Here is a 19456-nt window from a genome sequence, read left to right on the forward strand (position 1 = left end):
TTTTTTTTTTTAATTAATACCTTTTATGTGCAGGCACTATGCTACAAGGAAAGATACACTGTTGAGCAAGAGAGACACCCAGGTCCTGACTGCATAGGGCTTATCGTAGAGTCATAGGTAAACCTTGGCCAGGTGATATGATGACATTCAGTAGGATGAGAGACATGATGATGCAGCTAAGTATATCTGTAGGGAGCGAAAGGTTGACAGAATTCTCACTTTATTATCTCTATTTTCTGTGAAGATGGAGGATGGTTTTCCTGAGACAAACAAGGAAATGGTAAGAAAAGGAACTTGCAAAAAAAAGGAGGAAGTTTGAAATAGCTCCTGGGGATTGGAAGAGAGTGCTTATCCAACCCAATCTGTGGGACTGTGTGATTTTCTTCAGAACACTTAGGGAGAAGGAAGAGAGAGTCTTTTCTTTTTTTTGAAATGGAGTCTCACTCTATCACCCAGGCTGGAGTGCAGTGGTGTGATCTCAGCTCACTGCAACCTCCCATCTCCCGGATTCAAGCAATTCCCCCAGTAGCTAGATTCTCCCACCACCACGCCCAGCTAATTTGTGTGTGTGTGTGTGTGTGTGTGTGTATTTTTAGTAGAGATGGGGTTTTGACACATTGACCAGGCTGGTCACGCATTCCTGACCTCAGGTGATCTGCCCACCTCTGCCTCCCAAAGTGTTGGGATTACAGGCGTGAGCCACCTCGCCCAGCCAAAAGAGTCATTTTGATTTGTCTTTTGAAATAGCTCTCAGATTCATTTGTTTCTTTCTGTTCCCATCACCCTTATCTGATTGTCCCTCTCCACTCACCTTTAGACCTCCCTATTTTCTTGCTAGTAGGTCTCTATCTTCTTGGAAAAAAAAAAAGCTCCAGGTGAGGTGATTCCCGCCTGTAATCCCAGCACTTTGGGAGGCCCAGGCAGGGCGGATCACCTGAGGTCAGGAGTTTGAAACAAGCCTGACTAACACGGAGAAACACCATCTCTACAAAAAATAAAAAAATCAGCTGGGTGTGGTGGTGCATGCCTGTACTCCCAGCTACTTGAGAGGCTGACACAGGAGAATCACTTGCACCCGGGAGACAGGTTGTAGTGAGCCGAGATCTTGCCATTGCACTCCAGCCTGGGCAAAAAAAAGCAAAATTCTGTCTCAAAAAAAAAAAAAAAGAAAAAAAGAAAGAAGAAGAAAAAGACAAGTTGCACCGTTTTTCAAGAATTTAAAATGACATCCTGCTCCTGTCAGATGATTTTAACTGGCTCACCCTAGGTGTTCCAGGTCTTCCGTCATTTGTCTTCCCCCTGTCCCTTCCCTTGTTCTAACTAGTGCCTTTCCCACGTACCAGCCTCACAGGACATTTTGTTATCCATGCCGCAGGCTCCTTACTCACCAAGTAAAAGCTTTTGCTGAAGCTGTGTCCTTCGGGAACATTTTCTTTTGTACCAAGCCAACTCCCACCAAAGTTTTGCTCTCCTACATGATAAAATGTATCCAACATCTTTCTGTGCAGTCTTCTGGAAAATATTTATCTTCTTTGCACATTTGGAAATCTATGTTCAATGTAGCTTTTTTTTTTTTTTTTTGAGACTTGGTGTTGCTTTTTAATAGTTTAGTACTTATAAATCTTAAATTTTAATTCAAATATATTATCACTTTCTTAAAGACTAGGACCACAACCCACAGTGGATTGTGTAGTAGCTTGTGTCTACACAATCTACTACACAAAGTAATAGAAAGTAAGTGTTTAATACTCATTGGATTGAACTGGGATTTGAGCTGGGCCCTAAAACTTTAAATGAATTACACCTTAATCCCCATTCACTAATCTATTCAATAAGCATGTATCTGAGTACCTAACCCTGTGCTAGGAATGGGGGAGACTTCTTTTAACCTCTCAGTGCCTCTGTATTTTGAGGTGTCTTTCTCTCAAAATCTCTTGCTGAATTGCCTTGGACCCAAGATTCCTTGGCAGTTCATCCTGTGTAGATATTGCCCGTTTATCTTCCTCTTTTTTATAAGATCTGACTTTACTGAGTTACTGTTCATCTTACTAGCTCACCTGGCCTTAAATCTCTGTCTCTCTCTCTCTCTCTCTCGTTCTGTGTGTGTGTGTGTGTGTGTGTGTGTGTGCATGTGTGTGCGTGTGTGTGCGTATGTGTGTGTGCGCGTGTGTGTGTGTGCATGTGCGTGTGTGTGTTTAAGTCTCCTGAGTACTCACTGTAGGGCTTAGCCTAGTCGTCGATGCTACCCTCCCTGATCGCAGTCCAGTTAAGGCTGGCCTAAAGTGGCAAATCCCTTCCCCCTCCTTTCCTCTAGTCCAGAGTCCAAGATGTGGGTAGAAGTGTTCGGTCAGATAAAACTATTTGAGAGGTCGGGCGCAGTGGCTCAAGCCTGTAATCCCAGCACTTTGGGAGGCCGAGGCGGGTGGATCACGAGGTCAAGAGATCGAGACCATCCTGGTCAACACGGTGAAACCCCATCTCTACTAAAAATACAAAACATTAGCTGGGCATGGTGGCTCGTGCCTGTAATCCCAGCTACTCAGGAGGCTGAGGCAGGAGAATTGCCTGAACCCAGGAGGCAGAGGTTGCGGTGAGCCGAGATCGCCCCATTGCACTCCAGCCTGGGTAACAAGAGCGAAACTCCGTCTCAAAAAGAAAAAAAAAAAAAAAACTATCTGAGAATGCCAGTGTCTCCCAAGCCACCCACTTTCCTGGGGAATTTTGAGAATGTCTTTTGTCCCAGCCCCACATAGAGAAGAATCCTACCAGGCAATACCAAGGTACCAAGCAGTACTGTCTGTAGTAGCCTTATTCTTCCTGCTCACTGACATGCCCAGGGGCTTTATGAAGGGTGGGGAGGGAGAAGGGACAGTGTTGCTGTTTGGAGGGATGTCAGGGTCCTCTGAGGAAAGACGGGACATGTGTCTGTGGGGCAGGAAGGCTGTGTGGGTTACTTTCGCTCATGTCTTGGCATTGCTACTCTTTCTGTGTCTTTCTTTGAGTCAATTAGTCTTGGTTTTCACATCTGTTTTGGCTTCAGCCTATCTCACCTGTCCTCTTCCATTACCCGACAGGCTGACTGTTAGCTAGCTCCTGCCACAGTGGCCCAAACCCTTGCTGCTTTGTAGAGGTAGGAAGGGAGGGGATCCTGGAAACAAGGGAAGCCTCTTGCTGACACCTTCCTTTCCTTTCCCAGGCCTCCAGCCCCCACGCTCATGCTAGGCCTCCTTATTGGGGTCAGGACGAACCAGAGGAGGCCTACGGGGAGAAATAAGGAGACAGAAGGGAAAAGCATAGAGAGGAGCAACGGAGCGATAGGGGCAGAGTCGGGGAAAGGCAGGAGGCTCCCTCGGGAGCCGGGTCGCCGGAGCCGTAGAGGAGGGTAAGAGAGGACGGATCGCGCAGGCTCTGACAGCCCATCCCAGCCCTGCCGAGGCTCCCAGGTTTCTTCTCTTTCTCCTCCCAGCTCCCTTCCCTCTCTTATGAAATTTCTCCCCAGGGGCCTCTCCACTGTCAGCCGGTCCCTGCTTGTGTGTGTATCCCTTCCTCTGCCCAGTGTCAGCGACAGTTCGTGGGTCTCTCCATCTCAGCCTCCCGGCCAGGCCCTCCGGGCGGACGGTGCTCCGGGCGCCCCTCCCCGGGCGGCACTATTGGCGGAGAGGTGACGAGAAGGCGGTGTCTGGCCGCCCTCCGAGGGCGGGATTAGTCGCGGCCACCCAAAGGCGGGCAGGAGGTGGGTCCGGCGGGGCGGCGGGCGGGGCCGCTGGGGCCGAGCCCAGAGCCCCGGGCGGTCGCATTGTTTTCCTCCGCGCTCCGCGGCTGGACTCGGACCCAGGGCTCTCCCGACAGCGCCCCGGACGCCAGATTCGAGCACCATCCGATTCGGACGCTCATCGCAGCTGGCCGGAGCCCAACCACGGATTGCGAACTCAGCGCGGCGCGTGTCCGAGGGCAGTCCGCGGCGATCTCGATCCCGCTGACCCGGATCCCCGAGCAAGTACCCCGGGCAGGGAAGGGACTGCGGGGAGGCGGGGAGGGCGCGGCCGGCGGGGGGCAAGCTTCTGAAGCGCTAGGGGACCAGGGAGGGTGTCGGCGCCCCATGTGCCTGGCTGACGGAAAGGGTCAACGAAGTTGGGGTGCAGGGAGGAAAGAGGGACCGTGGCCGAGCCCCGTAACTGTACTGGTGGGAGGAGAGTCTGGGCACCTCATTCAACTGGGCTTTCTTCGAGTCGCATCCTGCAGGATTGGGAAGCGCGAAAACGATCATTTGAGGCGCGCACCGTAGAGAGGGTGGAAAACCTGGTCCCTTGCTTTCCCGGCAGGGAAACTAAGGCTCTGAGACCCTCCTGACGCCCCCGAAGGGATGGGAAGAGGGGCGCACCATTCCGGACTTCGTGTCACGGGTGCACCTCTGTCCTTGTGCAAGCCGGAGACTGAGCACCCTTTGATGGGTTGGCTGATGCACGCAGGCGGCGAATGGGGCCCCCGAGCAACCTCGGTCCCAGCGCCCATCACCGTCCTTCAGCCCGCTCGGCCCGGGGCTTTGTTAGACTGAGGTCTCCCAAGGACGACATCCGAGCTGGCGACTGCCTCCTGAGCCCACAGACCCCACTCAGCGCCGGCCTCAGGCTCGCCCTGGTCGGTTCTCAGCCTCTGGCCCTGTTTCACTGGCCTGGGAGACCCGCCTCCGCTCCCCAACCCCCGCTCCCATCCCCTGTCTGTCTGCGCCTGCAGGCCCCTCCAGCCCCTCCTCCCGCTAACGTGGCTCTGGGACCCGGTCCCGGCCCAGACTCCGCTACCGGCCCCTCCTCGGAGCCCCGGATCCAGTGAGGGGGAGACACGTCGAGCCCCTGGCCTTAGGCCCACCTCTTTCCAGGCTCGAGACACCTGGATTGTCCTGGTTGGGGGTTGGGTGGGAAGGAGGGTAGGTGCTGAGCTGGGGCTGAGAGCTAAGGGTGGGGGAAATGCCTTGGAGAAAGGAAGGCTCCAGTTCCACAAGGCCCCTTGGCGTGACCCTGCTCCCTCTGAGGACAGTGTACTGGGGCCGGCCACCAGCCCGAAGGCTTCCTGCTATTGTCCCTAGCCCAGTCTCCCCTTCTCCATCCCTTCCCCAGCTCTGCTAGACTCTGGCTATGACCCTAGCCACCTCCCAGAGGTGGCTTCAGGGCCAGGAGAGAGAAGGGCTGTTTCCTCTTCCCATCAAGGGGGGGGGATCTGGAAAGGGGAGAAAGAGTCAGCCAGGTCTCTCCCGTGTGCTTCAGATGGGGGGTGTGAAGCAGCTAGGATTCTTCCAGGGCAAAGTGATCTTTTCTCCAGCCCAGGAGTTGAGGAGCTGCCCAGATGCTGCTCCCCAAAAACAGCTACAAGAAGCCCTCTTAAAGATGTATCATAGAGGGCCAATGCAAAGGCCAGTCAAGTGTTTTTAGAGGCTGGACTAATCCACCCTAAAGTGGTGTGTGTGTGTGTGTGTGTGTGTGTGTGTGTGTGTGTAGACTGGGTGGGAGGGAGGCAGAGTCTGCCCTCTCAGGGAGGAAGGAAGGACTGAGGGTGCTTGCTATCAGATCAGAGCATTTTGCCTGGAAATGAAGAGCATGTAAATGAGATGCAAATTAGCCTCTATTGTCCCTAGCTAAGGCGCTTTCGCTAAGAAGGCTGTTGGATTCTGAGGGCTTTAACATGGGAGTGGTCGTCATGCCCCACAAACTCTCCTAGTGACCCCCTTTGCCAAGGCTGGCCCTGTAGTTCTAGGAGCTTCTAGCAAGGGGCCATCCCCTTGCCCTGCCCCTACATCTCTGGGCGTGAAGCCACCGGCACCTTTGTAACCAAACTATTAATAAGTGTCATCAGTCTCCTCCCATTTTCAAGGCATCTCCCCTACCCAAGCCTCAGCAGACTTTTCTTGAATTTTTACATTTACTTTTAAGGGATGTGGAAGGGGAGTGTAACTCAATCTCTTCCCTCCTTTGTCCTGTCTTCCATCAGGTCAGAGGTTTCCTATCCCCCTCACGCCCCCACAGGAGTCACCACCCCAGGTAAGGACAGCAGCTCCTGAGAGCAGGGGGTGGAAGCAGGCATGAGCAGGGAGCAGGAAGAGGGGCTGGCTCTTCTCCCCACTTGCCAGAGACCAAAGTTGTTTCCAGGGTGAAGATACTAGTTGCTCAGGGCAACTTGGAGGCAGGGGGGTGGTGGGGAGAGCAGGTTGGGGAGGATAAGAGACAAGCTATGTCCCTTTCTCTTCCTTTCTCTTCCCCTGGGAACAGCGTAACCGGAAGCACGTTGGGGGAGGAGGAAGGCTCAGCCTTTCAACACCAGAGGGTAGTTAGCTGGCTGCTACTCTGCCCCTGGGGAAGGGGGGTCATCATTAGGTGTTCCTCTCTTCCCTCCTCCAACTCTCTGGGGACCCCACTTGACGTCAGCCTCCCCACCAGTGATGATGGATTGGGGGTAGGGGGACACTTGGGTCCTGGCTTCAAGAGTGGAATTACTGGGGAGATGAAAGAGGGCTTGGCCTGGAAGCTCAGGGTCGGTTTTAGGGGACATGGTGGGATGGGCAACTAAGGATTGGTGGATAGTGACCTGTTCACAAAAGAAAGGATTCTCGACCTCCCAGACCTGATTTTTGGCACCGACTGAGAGCCTCACTTCAATTTTAGGGGAAGGAAGGAAGCTGGTATGTACCTCCTACTGTGGGCCCAGCCAGGGTCATCTGGCAGATGGAGGCTGTTGGGCAGAAGGAGACCTGTCTCACCATCTCTTCTACCATATCCATCTTTTTCTGGACTTTGGGCTACAACTGCCTGCCTGTCACTGAATTATTTATATTTCAATTTCAGAGGCACCAGATGAGGGAAGGAAGGGAAAGAGGGGCACGTTTAGCCATGTTGCTTCACCAATCCCTTCTATCCCTGGCTTCTCATAGTGGGTGGGTCTGCTCTTCCCCCCTCAAGTATATGCACCGGTTCTTAGGAGCCAGGGAGGGAGCAGGGGGCTAGAGAGCCTGGAGGGGGTGGCACAGTGGTCGGGCAGACAGCTGCAGCTAAATTTAGCCTCTGATCTGGCTTTGATGCAGATTCATTTTTGGTGAAGACAGTCCCCCCACCCCAACTCCCCTCCCTACTCAGCTTCTTCCCTAGCAGTGGGAAGGGCCCCTGAAGCATGAGCTTAGACCAGAGACCTCTAGGCTGCCTACCACAACTCTGTCTTCCTCAACTCTAGAAAGGACAGTGGCAGCCACACAACTGCCCCGCCTGGGCACAGTGCCTGCATTGCTCCCAGGGTGCTGTGGGGGTCTGGGAGGGAGGGGGAGTCAGACATGGTGCCCTCTTCCTCCTCCCAGTGCCAAGGAGTCACTATTTATAATTTTAAGGCTTCAGTCTCTAATTATAGCTGAGAAGGGGTTAGCAAGAGGGGGGCCAGGAGGTGTCACCTACTGAATGTCCCAGACCCAGTCAGGAGAGGGGAGGAAAAGCCGAGTGAGAAGGCTGACAGCAGGAGCGGGTGTGTCCTGTCCTTACCTGGGGTCATGCTTGCAGGCCTCACACCAGCCAGTGTGGGCCAGTTGGAGAGGGAAGGGCCTTGAGTGACAATGACAGCTGGCTGGGACTGGGGCAGTGCCGAGGAGAGGGTTCTTTCCCCCACCCCACAGGGTCTTCTGGGGATAGACCAGGAGAGGAGCCTGCTGGCTTGCATCAGGGGAGAGGGAACTTGGCTCCTCCCCAACTTTTCCCTGTCTCCCCTTTCAGGGCCAGCATATGGGTGAGGGGGCACCCCCTGGGGCCTGAGCTGCCCCGCACAGGATGCCCCGTGCCCCCCACTTCATGCCCTTGCTGCTACTGCTGCTGCTGCTCTCGCTTCCCCATACCCAGGCCGCCTTTCCCCAGGACCCCCTCCCTCTGTTGATCTCTGACCTTCAAGGTGAGTGCCCAGTACCTACCTTGCCCCATCTCTGTGAGCAGTTAGAGACTGAGACCCCCTGTGTGGGAGGCAAGGTGCAGGAAGGCACCCAGCCTCAAGGAAGCTAACAGCCAGACCAGCAAAAGGAAGCAAACAGGCAGAGTGAGCTGACACCTCCCGCCAGCTGTTTCTCATCCCTGGGCTTGGTTTCTTCACTGAGAGGCAGCATCATGCGGAGGTTAACGTGGACTCTCAGCTAGACCAAACCTTAGCAGGTTTGAATCCCTGCTCAGCTACTCACCAGCTGTGTGACCTTGGTTCCGTTACTTAACCTTCCTTTGCCTCCGTCTCCTCAGTTATAAAATGAATATAACAGCGAGTGAGCTGGTGGTGGGTACTCAGGAGGCTGAGGCAGGAAGATCACTTGAGCCCAGGGGTTGGAGGCTGTAGTGCTCGTGATGGCACCTGTGAATAGCCATTGCAGTCCAGCCTGGGCAGCACAGCCAGAGTCCTCCCACCCCCAACCCCTTACCCCATCTCTTAAAAAAAAGGAAGATTAAAAAAAAAGAAAAAAAATAAAAAGGGAGATTAAAAAAAAAGGTCTCCGGTGCAGTGGCTCACGCCTATAATCCCAGCATTTTGGGAGGCTGAGGCGGGCGGATCACCTGAGGTCAGGAGTTTGAGACCAGCCTGACCAATATGGTGAAACCCCATCTTAAAAAAAGAAGTCTTCTACCTCATAGAGTTATTTAGGGATTAAATGAGGTTATACATGTAAAGTGCTGAGAACACTGTATGGCACAAAGTAAATCCTTTATATATGTTTGCTGTTATTCTTAGCTACAAAGAGAAGACCTAATACTAGTTCAGTGATTCCCAGCACCTCTCACCTCCCTCTCCACCACTGGTACCAGCAATAAATCCACCATGATAGAAAGCATAAACCCACTTTTTCTGAGAAGAACCTTTATCTATTTGCAGGCTGGAGTGCAGTGGCATGATCTCAGCTCACTACAACCTCTGCCTTCTGGGTTCAAGCGATTCTCCTGCCTCAGCCTCCCGAGTAGCTGGGATAACAGGCACTCGCCACCAAGCCTGGCTAATTTTTGTAGTTTTAGCAGAGACAGGGTTTCACTGTGTTGGCCAGGCTGGGCTTGAACTCCTGACCTCATGATCCACCTCCCGAAGTGCTGGGGTTACAGGCATGAGCCACTACTCCCAGTCTGGATTTAGAGGAATTTTAAGGATGGAGGAACTGCAGTTTGGTTACTGGGAGTAATTGTTAAGGGATAGATAAGAATAGCAAACACTCCTATGTGCTAGAAGCAGTTCCAAGCACATTAGCAATGTTAAATCATTTATCCCTGAACTCTGGCTATCCTTTGACCACTGATGACTGTGGTTTCCACCATGAGCCAGCCAGGTGGATGCTGGAGGTGAGGTGGTCAGAGGAGACAGAAACCTTGGAGGGCTGAGGTGGTCTGTGAAGAGCCTTGAGGGGAGGGCGCAGAGAGGGCTGGGAGAAATGGAGTGAGTAAATGCTCTGGTGGGACAGCCCTCGAGGTGGGAGTAAAAGGAAATTGCCAGCCCCAAGGCAGTTCTGAGAAGGGACGAGGCTCAGCTCTGGAGGCAGGCAGACCTGGATCTGAATCCTGATACCTGCCGCTTCCAAACTAAATGAGCAGATTCCTAAATGGCTTCTGGCCCCAGGATCCTCATCTGGAAATGGGGCCAAAGCTACCTTATAGGGCTATGCATTAAATGAGACAGTGGGTGCAAAGTGCTAACACTGTTTGGCAGAGGTTAAGCACTCAGTGTTGGTGTCGTTAGGAGTAGCTTTTGGGCACTCTAACCTCACATATCCAGGGTGCCGCTGCTGGGTTTCATCGGGTTGGGGCAGGTGTTGGGAAGCGTGTGGTATCCTGGCCGGCCCTCAGTGCCCCACCTCTCTGTGTCCTCTAGGTACTTCCCCATTATCCTGGTTTCGGGGCCTGGAGGATGATTCTGTGGCTGCAGAACTTGGGCTGGACTTTCAGAGATTCCTGACCTTGAACCGGACCTTGCTAGTGGCTGCCCGGTAAACTGGCCGTGGCACAGTTGTGGGGCAGACATGCATGCTCCTGGGCAGACATGGGACCTGCATGGCCACTGCAGCATCTTGCAGGGGACACATGCAGGTGCACAAGCCGTGGGGTGTGGACATGCTTGGACCCAGAGCACAAATGCCGAGGCATGGAGTTAAGGGGCAGGCAGGGGGCAGAAGGTCTGCGCTGTTTGTCCCTGAACACCTGACAGTGGGTAAGGTGGGGGTAAGGAGCTCAGCTGGGGTGCCTTGACTAGGCTCTGATCCCTCCTTCTATACCCCTTCAGGGATCACGTTTTCTCCTTTGATCTTCAAGCCCAAGAAGAAGGGGAGGGGCTGGTGCCTAACAAGGTGAGGGGCTGTGTGGGAAGAGGTCCAGCCATGGAGATGAGGCTGGGAGAGGTCTAATGGGGGTCAGGGGGTGGGAAGAAGAATCCAAAAGAAGCCATAATGTGAGGAGGGAACCCAGTTGCCCCATGATTTTCCCTCCTCAACTTCTCCCTTCAGTATCTAACATGGAGGAGCCAAGATGTGGAGAACTGTGCCGTGCGGGGAAAGCTGACGGTGAGGAGATGAGAACGCGGAGGGAAGGAGAGGATTACTCTGCCTCCAGTCTCCGTCCAGCCGGTCTCTACCATGCCCAATTTCCTTCACACTTTTTCCATCCCAGCCACAGGGGAAAATGGGGAGGAAAGAGAATTCCTGATTTTTAGTTTCTCTTATATACCTCACAGAAAAGTGAGGCTCAGAGAGGCCAAAGGATTTGCTTAAGGCCAGAGGGCCAGCAAACAGCTTAGCTGGGACTTTATCCCACATTGCTTGGATGGACCCAAAAGGAGAAGCCCGCCTGTCTATTCCGCCTTGTCTCAGACCTAGAACCCCGTCATTGACCTAGAATTTTGGGTTCTCTAGGACGAGTGCTACAACTATATCCGTGTTCTTCTCCCCTGGGACTCCCAGACGCTCCTTGCCTGTGGAACGAACTCATTCAGTCCTGTGTGCCGCAGCTACGGGGTACAAAAGAGAGGGTGGGGGTCAGGATGGGAGTTGGGGGGACCCCAAGATGGGCAGTTTGATGGGAAAGGACCAGGAAGTGGGGTTGGGGAATGGGAGTGCCCAGAATGCAAGGGGTTCAGAGGGAGTGGGGAGGAGGCAATGGGACAGGAAGGGACAGGCTGTGGAGCCATACTCCAAGACCCTAAAGGTTCCAGGATCTGCTCCCTCTGCCCCCAGATAACTTCGCTGCAGCAGGAGGGTGAGGAGCTGAGTGGGCAGGCTCGATGCCCCTTTGACGCCACCCAGTCCAACGTGGCCATCTTTGCAGGTGTGCAACTGGGCATGTGAGAAGCAAGCATGCGGCTGGAGGGAGCTCCCACCTCAGCTCCTCTCCCAACCGGTCTTTTCCCCCGTTCCCCTGAGTGGAGGGTTGAGGTAGGGGCCAGGGCCAGGCCTAGGCAGAGGTGCAGGAGGCCCAAGAAGAGGCAGGATGCAGATCCCCGAGCCCTCCCCTGACCCCACTTCACCCATCCCTCCAGACGGCAGCCTGTACTCAGCCACAGCTGCAGACTTCCAGGCCAGTGATGCTGTAGTTTACAGAAGCCTTGGGCCTCAGCCCCCACTCCGCTCCGCCAAGTACGACTCCAAGTGGCTCCGAGGTCAGGGCGGGCCTGGGGAAAGGAGACTGTTCTCGGGGAGGAGGCGCAGAGGGAGGACTGTGGCAGGGAGCAGGCAGAGAGTGTGGTAGTGGGTGTGTACGCGATGGGGAGAGGGGTGTGGGACCAGGAGCTTCTGAGCAGTTACAGATACTCTTCTATACCCTTCCCTGTCACTCCCCACCTTAGAGCCACACTTTGTCCATGCCCTGGAGCATGGAGACCATGTCTACTTCTTCTTCCGCGAGGTCTCTGTGGAGGATGCCCGGCTGGGGAGGGTAAGGAGGTGTGGTGGGTAGCTGGAGGGTTCTGCTGGATCCTGAGGAGCCAGTCTGAGTGGGAGGAGAGCTCCTGACCATGATCTCCACAAAGCAATCCCCTGGACTCTCAGCCCCCAGCTTGGAATAGCCCCGAGGCCTGTGCCCCCACATCTTGCTTGTCCCTCACCCTTGACCCACACTGACCAACCACAATACACCCTTCATTCACTATGCCCCACACGTTGCTCCCTTGGTGCTAACTCACCACACCCGTGCACACAGCTGGCCCTGTGGCTCCTTCACTGCTGTCTGCTCCACTCTCTTCCCCCAGGTGCAGTTCTCCCGAGTAGCCCGAGTGTGTAAACGTGACATGGGCGGCTCGCCTCGGGCCTTGGACCGACACTGGACATCCTTCCTGAAGCTGCGGCTCAACTGCTCTGTCCCTGGGGACTCTGCTTTCTATTTTGACGTTTTACAGGCCTTGACTGGGCCTGTGAACCTGCATGGCCGCTCTGCTCTCTTTGGGGTCTTCACCACCCAGACCAATAGGTTGGTACTAGTCTTAACTAATGTGACCCGATCTGTCCCCTGCCTCACCAGCCTCCAAACTCCCCTTTCACAGCCTGCTGATGGGGGGCTGTCAAGGAAACCTCTAAGCAAAGCCAGTTTGCTGTCTTGCCTACCATGTTTTCTCCTAGTGTGGCACCCAGTGGCTGCCCCTCCTCCTCAGTCTCCACCTCCTAACGTGGTGCGTGAAGGGGGCCACCACTTCTTCCTGGGGAAAGTTGTGCAGTTCCTTTCAGCACCTATCCTGCATCTTTTCTGGCTCCTCCAGCATCCCTGGTTCTGCTGTCTGCGCCTTCTACCTGGATGAGATTGAGCGTGGGTTTGAGGGCAAGTTCAAGGAGCAGCGGAGTCTGGATGGGGCCTGGACTCCTGTGTCTGAGGACAGGGTCCCCTCACCCAGGTACCCGAGATGGAATGGCTTTTGTGGGGGCAGATGCTGCTTGCTTCTGCAAGACGGGATTATGAGGAGGGGGTAAGATGTCCAAGGCCTCAGGGTGGGGAGCTACAGTGGGGTGGCAGTGGGACCAAAGAGCTGTGGCAGGGAAGGGGAGCAGTGGTATGAGTGTCTGTGTGGAGGGGGAGCAAGGCTTTCTAGTCATGTTTGGGAGCACTGCGGGGGACAGAGCTTAACTGAAGCTCTAGCTCCCAGTCCCAAGGCAGCCCCTTCCTATGCACCCCCAGGCCAGGATCCTGTGCAGGAATAGGGGGAGCTGCCTTGTTCTCCTCTTCTCGAGACCTCCCTGATGATGTCCTGACCTTCATCAAGGCTCACCCACTGCTGGACCCCGCTGTGCCGCCTGCCACCCATCAGCCTCTACTCACTCTCACTAGCAGGTATGGGGCTGAAAAACACTGACCACCGCCCCCGTCCTCGGCCACCCTCCTTTTTCTTTGACCCCACAAGGTAAACCACATTGGTGGGAGGAAGAACTTGTAAAAGTAGAATGGAGAGAGCTAAGAAGAGAACCCTGGGGCCTGGGGGGAGGGCACAGGCACAGCCACCAGGACAGCCGGGCTCTCCCTGAAATGCTCAGGCTTCCCTAACAGGTTCCCTGACCTCAAGCCCTTTTCTCCAGGGCCCTACTGACCCAGGTAGCTGTGGATGGCATGGCTGGTCCCCACAGTAACATCACAGTCATGTTCCTTGGCTCCAACGATGGGACAGTGCTGAAGGTGCTGCCCCCAGGTGGGCAATCTGGGGGACCTGAGCCGATCCTCCTGGAAGAGATTGATGCCTACAGCCCTGCCCGGTGAGACCTTTGGAGAGCAGGCCCCCTGCAGAGCAAGGATGGGATGGGAGGTAGCAGCTGTGGATGTGAGAATAGGTTGGAAACATCAACATTGGCTTTTGCAGGGTGGGAGCTCTGGGCTAGAGAGGCTTGGCAAGAAGACTGGGCAGTGTGGTCGGGCAAGGCAGCTCCATGGGTTGTGCTCAGTTTCTTGTGCACCTCCTCGCTGTTTTTCTACTCCCTCGGGGTAAAGGTAGCCTCAGCTGCCCATCTCTGATTCCTTCTGGCCTCATCCTAGGTGCAGTGGGAAGCGGGCAGCCCTAACGGCACGACGGATCATAGGGCTGGAGCTGGACGCTGAGGGTCACAGGCTCTTTGTGGCTTTTTCTGGCTGTATTGTCTACCTCCCTCTCAGCCGGTGTGCCCGGCATGGGGCCTGTCAGAGGTGAGAGGGGCCTGAGGCCCTGTGTGGGCAAGCTCCCCAGGCCAGCAAGAGCACAGAAACAGGTCTTGGGGTTGGCAGGGAAACATAGGGGATGGCTGGGATGTGTGTGGGTACCTCAAGCATTCTGAAGGTGGGCAGCAACCAGGGTGTGGAGAGACTGGGGTGGGCAGGAGAGAATGAGGCTGGGAGTCTCCTGTAAGCAAGGGCGGGAAGAGGCAGGAGAATGTTAAGTGACTAGAGTGGAAAGGGTTCCAGCTTCACATGCCTCTGCTTTCCCTAGGAGCTGTCTGGCTTCTCAGGACCCATACTGTGGATGGCACAGCTCCAGAGGCTGTGTGGATATCAGGGGACCTGGTGGGTGAGTGATGGGTCCTTGGATTTCCTGAGCATAAAACTCCCCACCACTAAAAGAGCAAGAGGGCCAGAGTGGGAGACAGGGACAAGGTACAGAATTCTAGAGCCACCTCATTTTCCTCCTAGGACTGATGTGGATCGGGCTGGGAACCAGGAATCCATGGAGCATGGTGACTGCCAAGGTAAACAGAAGAGGTGTCTGCGGTTGAAGCCAAAGCTTGCACATGGCTATGATGGCCACAGACACCATCCCAGGCTTGGGCTCTTGTCCTTCTCTCCTTCTGTGGCACAGTCACCCCATCAGTTCTTCATGAAGCTTCTCCCTCCCCCCAATCTTCACCCTCTTGCTTCTTCACAGACGGAGCTACTGGGAGTCAGTCTGGCCCTGGGGATTCTGCTTATGGTGAGTCCTCTTGTACCAACTCCACCTTCCCTTGCTCAGCCCACATACCTGAGCATGTGTCCTGTGGCAGCAGCAGACCAGCATCCTGAATACCCTGGGAGTCTCAGAAAAGGGTCAGCATCCTCCAGATACCCAGCATGTAGCTCAGTACTTGGCACACAGTAGGGCACTTTTTGAATAAATAAATAAATGTCCTGCATGATGAGCCCTGCCCCATGCCCGGAAGAAAGTAGAGGCTGGTATTCTGGACTCCTAGGTTCCACAGGAGGGAGGAAGGACCCCTGGAAGGGTGTCAAGGGGAAAGATCAGGAGCCTCACTGGCTCTGACCTGGTCTCTGTCACCAGTGCTTCCGGGTCCTGGTCCTGACCTTGGGACCCTCAGTCCCCCCAGTGATGCCCACCCCCGGCCCCAGTCTTCCACTCTTGGAGCTTACACTCGGGGTAAGGGGGCTACCTGGGAGGGACAGGAGTGAAGTGTGGGGCTGCTGATTCTCGGAGTGTTCTAAGCCCCTCACTGACCTGTGTTTGGTGCTCACTAACGCCCGTTTGGAGCCTCCTCTCCCCAGAGCTGGGCATCCCAGCCCACCTCCATCTGCACGAGCAGTTTGGCAGTTGCTCTTGGCATGGCTACAGGGGCCAGAGCTGGGATGGGACTCCCCAGGCCCAAGCTCTGGTCTGAGTGTGAGGGGTAGTACGTGGGCTGTTGCTGAGGGGTCAGTGGAGGTGAATCCTAAGAATGGTGGAGGCTGTGGATGGTATCAGGCCTGGGAACTGCCGGCGCCTCTGAGCCGAGGTCCCCCCCCCACCGCGCCACCTCCCCTTGGCTGAGCCTCCCTCCTCCCTCTCGGTCGGCAGGCGTGCGCCGGGACCCGCCCCCAGCCTCAGCCTCCCGCTCGGTCCCCATCCCACTCCTCCTGGCCAGTGTGGCCGCAGCTTTCGCTCTGGGCGCCTCAGTGTCTGGCCTCCTGGTCTCCTGTGCCTGTCGCCGCGCCCACCGACGTCGAGGCAAGGACATCGAGACTCCGGGGCTCCCGCGCCCTCTTTCCCTCCGCAGTTTGGCCCGGCTACACGGTGGGGGCCCAGAGCCCCCGCTGCCGTCCAAGGACGGCGACGCGGTGCAGACGCCGCAGCTGTACACCACCTTCCTGCCGCCTCCCGAGGGCGTGCCCCCGCCGGAGCTGGCCTGCCTGCCCACCCCCGAGTCCACGCCGGAGCTGCCGGTCAAGCACCTCCGCGCCGCTGGGGACCCCTGGGAGTGGAACCAGAACAGGAACAACGCCAAGGAGGGCCCGGGCCGCTCTAGGGGCGGAAACGCGGGGGGCGGGCCCGCGCCCCGCGTGCTGGTGAGGCCGCCACCGCCCGGCTGTCCCGGGCAGGCCGTGGAAGTCACCACCCTGGAGGAACTGCTGCGCTACCTGCACGGCCCGCAACCGTCCAGGAAGGGGGCCGAGCCCCCACTTCCTTTAACCTCGCGGGCGCTCCCGCCCGAGCCCGCCCCCGCCCTCTTGGGCGGCCCCAGTCCCCGGCCCCCGGAGTGCGCCCCGCCGCTGAGGCTGGACGTGCCCCCCGAGGGCAGGTGCGCCGCTGCCCCCGCCCGGCCCGCGCTCTCCGCCCCCGCACCCCGGCTGGGCGTCGGCGGGGGCCGGAGGTTGCCTTTCTCCAGCCACCGGGCTCCCCCTGCCCTGCTCACTCGAGTCCCCTCGGGGGGTCCCTCCAGGTACTCCGGGGGGCCCGGGAGGCACCTCCTGTACCTGGGCCGGCCCGAGGGCTACCGGGGCCGCGCCCTGAAGAGGGTGGACGTGGAGAAGCCCCAGCTGTCCCCGAAGCCTCCCCTCGTCGGGCCCTCCTCCCGCCAGGCCGTCCCGAACGGCGGCCATTTCAACTTTTAAAGGGAGCGGCCCCCGGCCTCCAGCGGAGCGCGGGCGGGGTGGGGAGTCCTCTCGGCCGCGAGCGGGACGCTCTTCCGACGCCTCACCGCCCCCTCGCCCCGCACCTCCAGCCTTCCCGACTCGCAGAGCCTCCCGAGGCCCCTTTCCCCCTCGGGTCTATTTATTGACTGCCGCCTGGCCTTCCCCCTGCCCTCGAGAGAGGAGTGGGAGGTGAGCCAGCACTTCGCGGGGAGCTGGCGGACTCCCACTCCCCGCTCCCTTCCAGCCAAGCTGCCTTAACTCGCCCCTCGGGGCGCCCCCAGAGACTGGCCCCAGGCGGGCCGCGCGCGTGGTGTCCGAGTCCTCGGGCCTCCGGGGCTGGGACGTGCCTCTCCTACTGTGTAGGAGCCTCCGCTTCCCAATACAGCCGTGTCCGCAGCCGCTGCCTGCTTTACTCGGGCCGGGGAGGGCGGCAGTCGGTCGGCTCGCTCGCGGCGCCCTCGCCCTTCGTCGGGCCCTGGGCTCTCCCGGGTAATGGGATGGCTGCGGTCCCGCCGGGGCGAGTCAGGAAAGGGCTCCTGAAGGAAGCGAGCGAACTATTGGTGCCGAGGTGAGCCTGGGTCCGGGGACCCGGGAGAGCTGGGGTGGGCCTGGGGACGGCCCTCGGAGCTCGCTCCCGGATCGAGGTAAGAGGGACCTGCTGACAGGCCGAGTCTATGGGATGCGGCGGGGGAGGGAATTTTTTGAGAAATAAAATGAAGCTGCAGCGTACGTTAACTGAAGTTCCACATCAGAAAATCTTGTCCTGAGACTGCCTAGAAGAGTTTGGGTCGCAGGAGGGGTAGGCTGCAAAAAACGCAAACGATTCGGCCCTGTTGGAGGCAAGGTTCTGCCCGCAACTCTTCCCTGAGGAGTGGCCCCCGCGGAGAGCGGGAGGGGGCGGGAGCGCGCGCGGCGTCACACGCATGCGCAGCCACCTCCCGTCCCCCACGCCAGACGCCTCCGCCGCGCTCGAGCCCCGCGCGCTCGGGATCAGCCAGCGTGTGGCGGTCCTGATGCTCGCTTTGCTGCGGTTGGGACTGGCTGCGTTATCCCCGGCACCACTGGGAGAGATGAACAGAACCACCTGCACCGCCCACCACCCTCGCGCTAACGACGCTTAAGGCCTAACGCCGGCGGCGGCAGTTGGTGCGAATTTACAAATCGGGTTTTTCACCCGTTCGTAGCTGCAGTGTCCGCCCAGTTCAAGCTTCACATTCTCCCGCTGGCGCCGCCTGGGGGCCGGGCCAACCCACTGCGGCTAAGGAAGCGTCCTCAGTCCCTTTTCCCGTTTGCTACCTAAAAGTCCTCGGCGAGAAACTGCTGAGGATAATTAAGGGAAGAACCCTGAGGTTGTTCCTAGTTCCGCCCTTTACTACCTGAGATTATGACGGGTCACAACTCCTCCCGGAGCCTCCATTTGCTCATCTGAAAAATGGGGTTGAGAGGCTGAAGTACTAGAATGTGAAAAAGCTTTCTAAAGGCATGGCATCTTGTGAGATAGTATTTCCTCCAAACTCACGAATAGGCTATTCCTATTCCTAACTTTGCGATCTGCTTTTACTAGGCAATCCCTTTCCCTTTGTATCCTTAGAATTTTCATCTATAGATTTTACCCTCAGGGTTTTTTAATGCCCTCTGAACATTACTCCTATTTCAGTTTAGATTGGCCAAATTTGGTTGTCCTCCAGAGTCTGACCCCTTTTTGCTTGGCTCTTGTTTCAACAGGTTAGAGTGGTCCTTTAGTCTCAGTTTTTCCCGTATTGGATGCCTTAACCTAAAGCAAGGTGCTTTGGGGCCAGTGTTAGTTTCCTAGATACTGGAGGAAAGTAAGCAAGCAAGGAAGGAGTAGAGAATCCAGTCACTTGCCTTCATTATCCTCTTCAAACCGAGATTTTAAAGCAAGGACAAGGCAAAAATTTCAAGGCTGCAGCCTTTCACAGTCCTCTGAGGGACAAAACTCAAATACAGTTCTTGCCCCGAAGGTGGTCACAAACAAAAGGGATTTTAAATGATCCTAAATGTAGACCTAAAAGAGAGATACATGCAATGGAAATTTAATCTTGTAATTCTTTGCAGGCAGTAGTCATTTATAGGTTAAAGTCCTGGTTGTAGTTTAATTGTAAAATATGTTCATTTATTAGTATTTATCAGTATGGTGACTTCTTTAGCCAAAGAGTGTCTAAACTGGACTCTCGGCGCTAACAGAAGTAACTATGTTGCAGTGACAGCAACAGTCCTTGGTCTCTACCACTTTTCTATGTCACGACCTTGGCAGTTCAACTAACCTCTTTGAGGCTGTGTTTTGGTAAGAAATGGAAAGAACATGCCAACAGGGATTTGTAATGCACCATATAAATATATATATTTAAATTAAGTGCTCTGTGGGAAAGTTATTTGCCCAAAATAAAGATTTCTACCAAGTATGTAATTCATTAATACAGATACCTCTCTCTGATAGAGAGTAGTAAATAAGGCCGGGCGCGGTGGCTCAAGCCTGTAATCCCAGCACTTTGGGAGGCCGAGGCGGGTGGATCACGAGGTCAAGACATCGAGACCATCCTGGTCAACATGGTGAAACCCCGTCTCTACTAAAAATACAAAAACATTAGCTGGGCACGGTGGTGCGTGCCTGTAATCCCAGCTACTCAGGAGGCTGAGGC

General features: G+C 55.9%; 1 protein-coding gene and 1 long non-coding RNA gene across 6 annotated transcripts; one reads left to right on the forward strand and one right to left on the reverse strand.

Moving 5' to 3' along the window:
• The first annotated feature begins 3733 nt into the window (after nucleotides 1-3733).
• SEMA6C (semaphorin 6C) lies at nucleotides 3734-17536 on the forward strand. Of its 5 annotated transcripts, none has more exons than XM_017546297.2 (20): nucleotides 3734-3997; nucleotides 5983-6032; nucleotides 7743-7914; nucleotides 9856-9970; nucleotides 10264-10327; nucleotides 10484-10540; nucleotides 10889-10990; nucleotides 11210-11300; nucleotides 11512-11631; nucleotides 11818-11906; nucleotides 12220-12437; nucleotides 12724-12927; nucleotides 13137-13289; nucleotides 13532-13705; nucleotides 13983-14129; nucleotides 14410-14487; nucleotides 14610-14665; nucleotides 14842-14886; nucleotides 15232-15327; nucleotides 15742-17536. In XM_017546297.2, exons 3-20 carry the CDS (start codon nucleotides 7797-7799, stop codon nucleotides 16773-16775), a joined length of 2961 nt encoding a protein of 986 aa, XP_017401786.1. In that variant the 5' UTR covers nucleotides 3734-3997; nucleotides 5983-6032; nucleotides 7743-7796; the 3' UTR covers nucleotides 16776-17536. The 5 variants fall into 5 exon arrangements, with proteins under 5 accessions (XP_017401786.1, XP_017401785.1, XP_017401787.1 ...); XM_017546296.2 differs by having other exon boundaries at nucleotides 3734-3993; XM_017546298.2 differs by having other exon boundaries at nucleotides 3734-3993; nucleotides 12724-12855.
• On the reverse strand, nucleotides 11509-12236 carry LOC119473825. Its single transcript, XR_005203064.1, has 2 exons — nucleotides 12154-12236; nucleotides 11509-11960 (listed from the first exon to the last, which is right to left on the reverse strand). It is a non-coding gene; the product is annotated as an uncharacterized LOC119473825 (long non-coding RNA).
• Nucleotides 17537-19456: the final 1920 nt, after the last annotated feature.

This window comes from Cebus imitator, unplaced genomic scaffold, assembly GCF_001604975.1.
Source record: "Cebus imitator isolate Cc_AM_T3 unplaced genomic scaffold, Cebus_imitator-1.0 Scaffold188, whole genome shotgun sequence".
In the NCBI taxonomy this organism is placed as follows: domain Eukaryota; kingdom Metazoa; phylum Chordata; class Mammalia; order Primates; family Cebidae; genus Cebus; species Cebus imitator.